Source organism: Bubalus kerabau, chromosome 4 (assembly GCF_029407905.1).
Source record: "Bubalus kerabau isolate K-KA32 ecotype Philippines breed swamp buffalo chromosome 4, PCC_UOA_SB_1v2, whole genome shotgun sequence".
Lineage (NCBI taxonomy): Eukaryota > Metazoa > Chordata > Mammalia > Artiodactyla > Bovidae > Bubalus > Bubalus kerabau.
Window position 1 is genome coordinate 146542166 of NC_073627.1, and position 12040 is coordinate 146554205.

The 12040-nt window shown below is 41.2% G+C and overlaps 1 protein-coding gene across 4 annotated transcripts in view; it reads left to right on the forward strand.

The window, feature by feature from the left end:
• Positions 1-1328: 1328 nt before the first annotated feature.
• NAA35 (N-alpha-acetyltransferase 35, NatC auxiliary subunit) overlaps positions 1329-12040 on the forward strand; it is an 89933-nt gene continuing 79221 nt past the window's right edge. For 2 of the 4 annotated variants that reach the window (XM_055578961.1, XM_055578963.1), the window contains exons 1-2: positions 1329-1484; positions 2325-2453. In XM_055578961.1, coding sequence (XP_055434936.1) covers positions 2330-2453 — 124 coding nt within the window. In that variant the 5' untranslated portion in view covers positions 1329-1484; positions 2325-2329. Of the gene's footprint in view, positions 1616-2324; positions 2454-12040 lie in introns of all 4 variants that reach the window. The other 2 variants (XM_055578962.1, XM_055578964.1) reach the window with 2 other exon arrangements.

The following is a 12040-nucleotide window of genomic DNA, read 5'->3' on the forward strand; positions in this document are numbered from 1 at the left end:
AAATCAAATCAAATCACCTAGCCCTATTCCAATTAATCCCTCCTTGATACCCACCTCCACTTCTGATGCTCACTGTTCTGTTTTGTCACGATAGATTACATGTCTTTTCTAGAATTTTATATAAATGGAATCATACTGTGTTGCTCATATTCTGATATCCTTTGCTCAGAATAATGTTTTCCGAGATTCATATATTTGCATGTTAAGTAGTCATTCTTGTTTGTCACTAATTACTATTCATTACATGGATAATTACATATCATTGTATGGGTATGCCACAATTTGTTTTTCCAGTCATCAGTTGATGAACATTGGGGTTGCTTTCAGTTTTCGATCATTAAAAATAAAACTATGAAAATTAATGTACAAATTTTTGCATGGGCACATTTTCATTCCTAATTAAATACCTAGGAGTGGAATTGCTGGATCATGTAAATACATGATTAATTTTACAGTAAAAGATGGACTGTTGACCAAAAATTTTGTACCATTTGGGATTCCCATCAGCAATATATGAGAGGTCCTGCTGATCCCTATTGTCAACATTTCTATCATATTTTACATTTTGGCCACCTTAACGGCTGCCTGTGTGTGTGCTCAGTCTTGTCCAACTCTGCAACCTCATGGACTGTAGGCCGCCGGGCTTCTCTGTCCATGTATTTCCAAGACTGGAATATTGGAGTAGGTTGCCATTTCGTACTCCAGGGGATCTTCCCCACCTAGGGATCAAACTCCCATTTCCTGCATTGGCAGGAGGATATCAGAGCCACCTGGGATTACCTCTTAATGACTAATAGTGGTAAAGTTGTGTTTTGTTTCCTACCCGTTCTAGTCACTAATGTAACCCCACTTTAAAACCGATCATTTTATTAATTTTAGGAAAACGCTAAACCAAAGGTCTAAAAGAAAAAAACCAGCTTGATTCTGCTGTATTTTGTTTCCATTTTTCCTCTCGAAATCCCCAGACTTTCTAGGAAACATAAAACCGGTGTCAAGCAGCAGAGCTGGGGTCTTCATTCAAGGACCCAGCCTCTAGGATCTGCGCACACTTCCATCCTTTCCTCATTCCTTCCTGTCACCTTTCTAAGAATTTCCCAGGTAACCGTGCGGGGCGAGGAGGGGCGGGCCCTGGGGCCCCCAGGCTCCGCCCCTTGCTTGTACCCACCCATTACCCAGGATGCTGCCGCAGGGTGGAGAAGGAATGTAGCTTCCGGTCTCGCGATCTGCTCTAATCCCGCGAGAAGAGAAGATGGCCAACGGCCGAATGTTGGCGGTGGCGAGGAAGGGGGTGTGGCCGAGGAGCGCGATGTCCTCAGGCGTGAGGGAGAGGAGGCGGGGTCGCGCGCACCAGGCGTGCGCATGCGCGCACGAGGCCGGTCGGGCAGGGCGGAGAGGGGAGGGGGCGCCGGTGGCGGCCGAGGAGGTGTCGTTATTTCAGCGGTCTGGACGGTGCGTGGCGGCGCGGGTGGCCACGAGAGAAGTAGGTAGGGACCGCGGTGCGGAGCCATTGAGACTTCCTTCCTCCCGTGCCTTAGAGTCACAGCCCCCTGCGCGTGTGGCGGACCCCGGGGAGGCCAGGTCACCCTGCGGCCCCGGCCCTCCCGCCGCGCTTCAGGTAGGAGCTTCGGGCTTACTCGTGCCCGCTCCCCTCCGAGGCCCTGCCCTTAGCTGGTGTTACCCGGGCGACGACCTGGTACCGGGCGTGCCCGTCCTTGCGCGCGACGACAGCCCTGTCCTTGCTTCCGTGCCCGTGGAGCCGGGGCCCGGCCGGGCTGACCCGTTTGGGGCGGGTCCCCTCTTTAGGTGCTCCCCCGCCCTGGGCCGGCGGTACGCTCCCTCGCGCAGTGCCCCCACCCCCACACCCCGGACAGGCTTTGCGGGGGGTCCGGCCGGCTCGGGAGAGGTTCTCCCTGTGAGCTCCGGGCAGGTGAGGGACTATCTTGACTTGAGTAGTTGCTGCATGGGGTCTTGGACTTCGAGAGGGGACCTTGAAGAGTGCCTTGGTTATGTGTGGCCAGTGTTAAAAGTTGGAAGCTCTGGAGGTGGTTCTTTTTGGGCCGCTGGTGTTTGTGATTTTACTTCTCAAGTAGGCACACTGATTATGAGTCCTGGTAGGCTATTTATTATTAAATGAGCAGCAGCAGTATTAATTAACGTGAGATTTAATTGCATTAAGGTAGTTTTTCACAGAGCTGTCCTCAAACTCAGAAGATCTCTGCTTCAACAGTTTAGTAAGAGTTTCATCCAGTACTTAAACATAGTTTGCAAATACTCTTGCCCTGAAAGCTGCATCCTCTCTCTTAACGATAATATTAATTTTATAGGCGTAATGGTTATGAAAGCTTCTGTAGAAGATGATGATTCAGGATGGGAGCTCGGGATACCAGAAAAGATGGAAAAAGGCAACACAAACTGGGTGGACATAACCCAAGATTTTGAAGAAGCTTGTCGAGGTGAGTTTGAATTTTTGAATTAGAAGTTCAAAATTTGGGAAAGGGTATAATAAAAATGTGGATTGCGATCTTTAAACTGTCTCAATAAATGGAAAAAATAATCAACATGTAAGTGTGGTTTATTGAGTTACCACACTTACTCATTCTCTATCCTCTGATTTTAACTTTCATTTAAAACCAGTTTTTATAGATATTGCATTAAATACAGATGCTGAGGCAGTTTCATCTGTTAACATTTTCTAACTTTAACAGGTTAGCATGCACATAGCAATAATTTCAAATTGGAAATACAAATTCTGTCGCCCTAAAGATGGGAGTATTATTGTATATTGGAGGTTTGAAAATAATTGGATCATGTCATTCTCTGCTTGAGATCCTCCAGTGGCTTCCTGTTGCATGTAGAATAAAATTCACACTTCTTCCCTATGGCCTATATGATCTGGTGCTTGCTCAGACCTCTTGTACCACTGCTCCATTAGGCTCATTATGTTTAGTCATGAGGTCCTTATCTCATTAAATACACCAAGGTTGTGTCCGCAGGTCTTCAGGTGGCTGGCTCCTTCCTGACCACTTAAATGTTACCATTCCAGTGAGCTCTCAAAACAGCCAACCTAAGCAGATTTATCCCCTCATTCTCTTCTGTCCAACTCCACCTTAGTTGAATCCCAGTTTATTTTCTTTGTAGTACTTATCTACTGTGAGAAACCATCATTTTCAATTGTTGTTTACTGTTAGCCTCACCCACTCAAACAATAAGGTCTGTGAGTGCAGAAATTATCCTAGTACACAGAACAGTGCCTGGCACTTAGTAAGTTCAGTAAATGCTTGTGTATAAATGACTGGAGGGGAAAGAGCCTTGAAGAACGAGAGAAGGAAAATAAGAGAAAAGAACAAATGGTAGAGGGCTTGAACTTTAAGAGAGGATGGGATCAAGAACATTGTAGAGAAATTAACCTCAGGAAGAGAATGAATGATAAGATGGTGAAGATACAGGTGTGTTTTTAAGTGGGCGGGGAGGAATGGTGGAGGGATTCACACATGATGGCTTCTATTTTCTTAGTGAACAGAGGGTTGGGCTTTTAGTGAAGGTGTGTATTTAGAATAGTGCTCTTAAGAGAAGTAAAGACTTGGAACTGCAGATGAAAGGGAGCCAGGTGAATATAATCAGAGGGATAAATTATATGCTTACTCTTCAACTGTTTTGAAATACATGTCCAGTTAAAGTACACCTAAGTGAGATAGTGGAAGAAACATTAGACTGAGAGTTGGGTGACTACACATATATGTTTGTCTAAGGAAGAGAGAAATGTAAATTACAATGTATCTTTTGTGCTCAGTGTTCTTCCACTAGTAAGTGGATCCCACCTATAATCTTACACTGATTTTAAGTGATGTGTATTAGAGGACTATCATTATGAACCTAAATAAGAAAGGTTTTATGAAGTAAATATGGCCTGAGTTACTTCCCTGGTGGCTTAGACGGTAAAGCGTCTGCCTGCAGTGCAGGAGACCTGAGTTCAATCCCTGGGTTGGGAAGATACCCTGGAGAAGGAAATGGCAATCCACTCTAGTACTCTTGCCTGGAAAATTCCATGGACTGAGGAGCCTGGTAGGCTACAGTCCATGGGGTCGCAAAGAGTCAGACACAACTGAGTGACTTCACTTTCACGTGGCCTGAGTTGGCTGTGAAGGAGTGGTCAAGATTCTGTTAAGTGAATGTGAGGAAATTACTCTAAACTGAGATTTTTATGTTTAAGGAACAGTGAATAACTCTGCTTCTGGGAAGGAACCTTGAGTAGGACATGTGGTTTAATACCTGCTTCAGTGTCAATTGAGAGAGGGTGGCATTTTATTTTGTTACCAGCATCAAACTATCCTATTAATTCCCTCATAATTAGCCCTTGTACTGTCTCAGGTGGCTCAAATGAGAGGTATACTTCTTGAAATTAAAAAGTTGACATAGAATTAAACTTTAGTTTGATTTTAGGACTAAAGGCTATTAGCAGTCTTTAGTCCATGGTATTAATAATTTGTTTAACTTTGCAGTGGTTTCTCTTTGGTAATAGTGTGATGGCATTTGGCTAGACTTTTATGATTCACGGGGTGGTGGGGAGTACTGTAAAATACCCTGTCTACTGATGACCGCATTTTTCACGTACTTATTCTTTTAGTGGCTCTCTAAAATCCTCAAATTCTAACTTTAATTATTTCTTTTATTTCCTATTGGTCAAATGGCACACATTCCTACCACATTTCCTATAATTGACATTGAGTCTTTTTTTTCTTTTCAAAAGTATTTTGAAAAGGAGGGTTCAGGATGGGGAACACATGTATACCTGTGGCGGATTCATTTTGATATTTGGCAAATCTAATACAGTTATGTTAAGTTTAAAAATAAAATAAAATTTAAAAAAAAAATAAAAAAAAAAAAAAAAACAAAAGTATTTTCAATGTATAGTGCCATCACTATTTATGTAATATATGTAATATATCATTTGTCTAAATAACACCTCTGACCTTTGCTTCTCTGGGAAATCTTGCCTAATTCAGACCATGTCATTTTGTTACCGTAAAGCCTTTGTTCTTTATTTTGTTGTCTATACTTAGGCACTTTCTGAATTTCAAAGTCATAACTTAGAAATTCCACTTAAACGTAAAGATCATAAAAAATACACTGCTGCTGCAGCTTCTGACTGCAAGATTCCTTTCCACACTTGTTCTGGAGAGCCAGCAACCTCTCCTGGAATGATGACACCATCACTCGTCTAGAGCTCAGAGGTAATCCAGAGTTAGCTATCATAACTTTCATTCTTTTTAAATTCTAGTTTAGGAGGATATGGGCCCATCCTCTCACTTATTTTCTTTTCTCTTTGATGACTTAGTTCATTCTTCCATCAATCTTTATAACAGATTTCACTGTTTAGGTTGGCTTCCCTAGTGTCTCAGATGGTAAAGAATCTGCTTGCTATGCAGGAGACCTGCGTTTGATCTCTGGGTTGGGACGATCCCCTTGAGAAGTAAATGGCAACATACTGCAGTATTTTTGCCTGGAGAATTCCATGGATGGGCAGCCTGGCGGGCTATAGTTAATGGGATCGTGAAGAGTTGGACACAACTGAACAACTTAACACTTTTATTTTCATCACTGTTTAGGACTCCCCTTATCCATCCAGTTTCTTTAGGTCTTGCCGAGTACTTTCAGAAAACTTTTGTTTTCGGTTCCCTCATTTAAAATCTAGGATGCTTTGGATGGGAGGGGAAGGAGGGGAGTCTGGGGGAGAATGAATACGTGTATATTTATGGCTGAGTCCCTTCGCTGTTCACCTGAAACTATCACGATGTTGTAAATCGTCTACACCCCAATACAAAATGTTAAAAGAAAAAAATCTAGGATGCTTAAGCCTCTTACTTCTCTTTCTGTTCTGTCTTCTCGTACCCAGAACAATATGTTTGTTTTTAAGAATAAATGATATTCTAAGGCCATGTTTCTTCATATCCAGAGACTATCTGGATCTTGTACTTACAAGTTTGAGAACCTGTGTTATATGTGAGTGACTACCTGGAACCAGCAGAACTATGAACACAAGCACTGGCACTGTAGCAGTACTTGATTATGTTATCATCTGTTCGGTTTGGAATTTGTTTCTGTAATCTTCTAAACAGTCACAACAAACTGAAAGATTCTGAAAGAGATGGGAATACCAGACCACCTTACCTGCCTCCAGAGAAACCTGTATACAGATCAAGAAGCAACAGTTAAAACTGGACATGGAACAACAGACTGGTTCAAAATTGGGAAAGGAGTATGTCAAAGCTATATGTTGTCACCTTGCTTATTTAACTTACATCATGTGAAATATCAGACTGGATGAAGCATAAACCAGAATCAAGATTGCAAGGAGACATACCAATAGCCTCAGATATGCAGATGACACCACCCTTATGGCTGAAAGTGAACAACTAAAGAGTTTCTTAATGAAAGTTAAAGAGGAGAGTGAAAAAGTTGGCTTAAAACTCAACATTGAAAAAACTAAGGTCATAGAAACCGCTCTATCACTTCATGGCAAATAGATGGGGAAACAATGGGAACAGTGCAGATAGTGACTGCAGCCATGAAATTAAAAGAGGCTTGCTCCTTGGAAGAAAAGCTATAACCAACCTAGACAGCGTATTAAAAAACAGACATTACTTTGCCGACAAAGGTCCATGTAGTCAAAGCTATGGTTTTTCCAGTAGTCATGTATGGATGTCAGAGTTGAACCATAAAGAAAGCTGAGTGCCAAAGAATTGGTGCTTTTGAACTGTTGTGTTGGAGAAGAGGAGATCCAACTTGTCAATCCTAAAAGAAATCAGTCTTGAATATTCATTGGAAGGACTGATGCTGAAGCTGAAGCTCCAATACTTCGTCCACCTGATGCGAAGAACTGACTCACCGGAAAAGACCCTGATGCTGGGAAAGATAGAAGGCAGGAGAAGAAGAGAACGACAGGATGAGATGGATGGCATCACCGACTTAGACATGAGTTTGAGCAAGCTCCAGAAATTGGTGATGGACAGGAAAGCCTTGTGTGCTGCAGTCCATTGGGTTGCAAAGAGTCAGACACGACTGAGTGACTGAACTGAACTGATTATTTTAAAAAGATTGCCATTGAACTGATTACATAACATTTAACAATTATTATAAAAGAAGTATAGATTTTTGAAAAAACTTTAATGGACTTTCACTCCACTCCCTCAATTCATGAACCCTAGTTTCAGAATCATTATTCTATGTGTTTGCTGCTTGTTGCAACCATTTAATTCTAGGAGGAAAAAGTTGAACCGAAATTCTCCTGGTGAAAGATCAGGGCAGCCTATAAAATATTTCTAAAGTGATTTTGGTTTGGGAAATGAATTATGTTTTCTGTGTTCCATACGATTAAGAATGTGTTTACAAAACTAATACAATTATGTAAAGTTTAAAAATAAAATAAAATTAAAAAAAAAAAAAAAAAAAGAAAAAAAAAAGAAAAAAAAAAAATACTGATTATAATATATAAACATAAATGTTTAACTTTTTGTTCACTTAAATCAATGCTGATTTAAATCTAAATTTGTTTTCAATTCTAATAAAAAATTTGGAAAACTGTGAAAAAAAAAAAAAAAAAAAAAAAAAAAAAGAATGTGTTTAGTGGCGGGTCATGGGTTTGCTGAGCAGCACTGGTAATTGTGGAGCACTCTTGTTCTCCACCAGGGGTGATTTTTGCCCTAGAGGGGACTTTTGCCAACGTCTTGAGACATGCTTGGTTAGTCACATAACCCACTCCAGTATTCTTGCCTGGAAAATTCCATGGACAGAGGAACCTGGTAGACTGCAATCCATGGGGTCACACAGCGTTGGGTATGACTGAGCACAGCATCGCACAGCACAACTAGTGCGTACACATTAAGGATGCGGCTAATCATGTGATGCACAGAATAGCCCCACAGAAAAGTAATTTTTCTGCCCAAAATACCAGTCGTGCCGCTTAGTTCACTCTGTTTAGATTACTTTCAAGAATATTCAGCTATTATTTAATCTCTTTGACCTTGGATTTTTTTAAGGAAAGGAGCCTATGGATGTCATAAGACTAACTAGCATTTAAATAGCACGCAGTAGAAAGGAATGGGAGCTTTGTTGCATTTTAAAGGCTCTTTTTACTAGATTTCCCTGTTAATCTTGTATTGCGTATCCTGCTTTATGTTAGGAGCTTTGGTCAATGGAAAAGGTGTCCTCAGAAATCACCACTTTCCCCCTTTTAACTGGTTATTCTAGTAATCATGATCCTAAATAGCATGCTTTTATTGCTATTTCTTGATACCCCCATTCCCCTTTGGGCATTGTGGATTTCACCTCCCCCCCTCCCCATGTAGTTATAGCTATGCAAATATTATTCATAGCTGAGCCAAAAAGTAAAATTGTTGCTTTTCCCTTCCTACCCAGTTCTGTTTTATGCAAAAAGTGTTTGCTCAAAAGATAAGTACTTTAATTAATTGTAATTTATGCTCTTCATCAATTGTCTGAATCATCTAACACATTCAGACATCCTATTGTTTTAATTCGCCATAAAGAAATTTCTTCTCAAGCCTCTTACTTCTCTCCAGTCTGGATATCTTGCCTTTTATACCTGGTATAATCTTGCTGCTGCTGCTGCTGCTAAGTCACTTCAGTTGTGTCCGACTCTGTGCAACCCCAGAGATGGCAGCCCACCAGGCTCCCCCGTCCCTGGGATTCTCCAGGCAAGAACACTGGAGTGGGTTGCCATTTCCTTCTCCAATGCATGAAAGTGAAAAGTGAAAGTGAAGTCACTCAGTCGTGTCTAACTCTGAGCGACCCCATGGACTGCAGCCTACCAGGCTCCTCCGTCCATGGGATTTTCTAGGCAAGAGTACTGGAGTAGGGTGCCATTGCCTTCTCTGGTATAATCCTGAGATCTTGCTTAATCATCACCCTGGTGTTTGTTACTTTTCTCCCTGGTTTTGATTAGATACATTTATTATCTTCCTGAGTAAAGCATATGAGAGATACAGTTTTTTGAGGCTCTGAATGTCTGAAATGTCTTTGTTCTCTTCTTCCACTTTATTGATAATATATCTGGGAGTGTGTGAGAATTTTGAGGGCATTGCTCAAATGTCTGATACTCAGATTACTGAACTTCCGTATGTAACCTTTTAGAATCTTCTTTTCGTTTCTCATGTCCAGAGCTTGCACAGTGGTGTGCTTTGTTTGATGACGCTTGAGCGCTTTCACTCTGATTTTTCAATTCTGGGAAATTTTCTTGAATTACTTTATTTCTTGTTTTTTCCGTATTCATTTTATGGAGTACTTACTTTTTGCAGTCAAATGCTCTACCACTGAGCTATAGCCCCTAGTATTTACTTTTTGGATATTGGAAGGTGTGTTTTTTTAATACTTTGTTGCCTGTTTTCCATCTCTTTGTAGTTTTCCTCAATGCTATGGAGGAATGTGTTCCCCCCGCCCCCAAATCATGTGTTGAAACCTGATGCCCACACACAATGTGGTGGTATTAAGAAGTGGAGCCTTTGGGAGGTACTTAGGTCATCAAAGTGGAACCCACATGACTGGGATTAACACTCCTGAGAAAGAGACACCACAGAGCCTTCCTGGTCCCTTCCACCATATGTTCAGTTCAGTTGCTCAGTCATGTCTGACTCGTTGCGATCCAATGGATTGCAGCATGCCAGGCCTCCCTGTCCATCACCAACTCCTGGAGTTTACTCAGACTCATGTCCATTGAGTCGGTGGTGCCATCAAACCATCTTACCCTCTGTTGTCCCCTTGTCCCACCTTCAATCTTTCATAGCATCAGGGGCTTTTCCAATGAGTCAGTTTTTCACATCAAGTGGCCAAAGTATTGGAGTTTCAGCTTCAGCCTTCCAATGAACATTCAGGACTGATTTCAATTCTTTGATGCTCAGCTTTCTTTATAGTCCAACTCTCATATCCATACATGACTATTGGAAAAACCATAGCTTTGAGTAGATGGACCTTTGTTGGCAAAGTAATGTCTCTGCTTTTTAATATGCTGTTTAGGTTGGTCATAGCTTTTCTGCCAAGGAGCAAGCATCTTTTAATTTCATGGTTGCGGTCACCATCTGCAGTGATTTTGGAGCCCCCCAAAATAAAGTCAGTCACTGTTTCCACTGTTTCCCCATCTATTTGCCATGAAGTGATGGGACCGGATACCATGATCTTCGTTTCCTGAATGTTGAGCTTTAAGCTAACTTTTTCACTCTCCTCTTTCACTTTCATCAAGAGCCTCTTTAGTTCTTCGCTTTCCGCCATAGGGTGGTGTCATCTGCGTATCTGAGGTTATTGATATTTCTCAACAATTTTGATTCCAGCTTGTGCTTCATCCCACCCAGTGTTTCTCATAATGTACTCTGCATATAAGTTAAATAAGCACCGTGACAGTATTCAGCCTTGACGTACTCCTCTCCGTATTTGGAACCAGTTTTGTTCCATGTTCAGTTCTAACTGTTGCTTCCTGACCTGCATACAGATTTCTCAAGAGGCAGGTCAGGTGGTCTGGTATCCCCATCTCTTAAGAATTTTCCACAGTTTATTGTGATCCACACAGTCAAAGGCTTTGGCATAGTCAATAAAGCAGAAATAGATGTTTTTCTGGAACTCTCTTGCTTTTTTGATGATCCAGCGGATGTTGTCAGTTTGATCTCTGGTTCCTCTGCCTTTTCTAAATCCATCTTGAACATCTGGAAGTTCACGGTTCATGTACTGTTGAAGCCTGGCTTGGAGAATTTTGAGCATTACTTCACTAGTGTGTGAAATGAGTGCCAGTTGTGTGGTAGTTGAAGCATTCTTTGGCATTGCCTTTCTTTGGGATTGGAATGAAAACTGACCTTTTCCAGTCCTGTGGCCACTGCTGAGTTTTCCAGATTTGCTGGCATATTGGGTGCAGCACTTTCACAGCATCATCTTCCAGGTTTTGAAATAGCTCAGCTGGAATTCCATCACCTCCACTAGCTGTGTTCATACTGTTGCTTCCTAAGGCCCACTTGACTTCGCATTCTAGGATGTGGCTTTAGGTGAGTGATCATTCCATCATGATTATCTGAGTCGTGAAGATATTTTTTGCATAGTTCTTCTGTGTATTTGTGCCACCTCTTCTTAATATGTTCTGCTTCTGTTAGGTCCATACCATTTCTGTCCTTTATTGAGCCCATCTTTGCATGAAATGTTCCCTTGGTATCTCTAATTTTCTTGAAGAGATCTCTAGTCTTTCCCATTCTATTGTTTTCCTCTATTTCTTTGCATTCATCCCTGAGGAAGGCTTTCTTTCCTTGCTATTCTTTGGAACTCTGCATTCAAATGGGTATATCTTTCCTGTTCTCCTTTGCCTTTTCTTCTCTACCATGTGAGGTTAAAAAGAAGGCCGTCTAGGAAGTGGGCCCTTTCCAGACACTGAGTCTACTGGTTCCCTGATTTTGAACTTCCCACAGTCGAGAACCATGAGAAATAAAATTTGTTGTTAATGGGTCACCCAATATATGGTATTTTGGTTATAGCAGCTGAATGGAGTTAAAAGACTTTGAATTTAATTTTTTTTCCCCGCTGTAATGTTTTTAATTTCTACTGTTCCCCCCTCCCCGAATATCTCTCTCTTTCTTTTTTTGAATATCTCTCTTTAAATAAAAGTAAAATTTCCTGGTTTTGTTTCAGGGTTGAACTATTTTATCTCTAAGGATAATATTTCTTTTGAAATATTGCCTACATAGTGTCTTTCTTCCAACTTGCCTTTTTAAGTTTATTTTCTTTGGTTTCTATCTTCTGTGCTAGAAGATTACTTCAGGTATCTGAGAATCCTTTGTTGCCTCAGGGACCAAAAAGCCAACTTGAATTTTTGAGCAGGACTCTTCTGCTGTGCATGTCAATGTCAGGTGATCTGACTTGGTTTTTGTGTTGGAGAACCCATGGTGTCAGTTATTTAGCTCCTTCCTCTTGGAAAGATTATATTCTGTAGATAAAATTCATCTCCTTGAGGTTCAAGATTTGACGGCACGTTAAATAAGGGAAGAAGTCTGGAGTT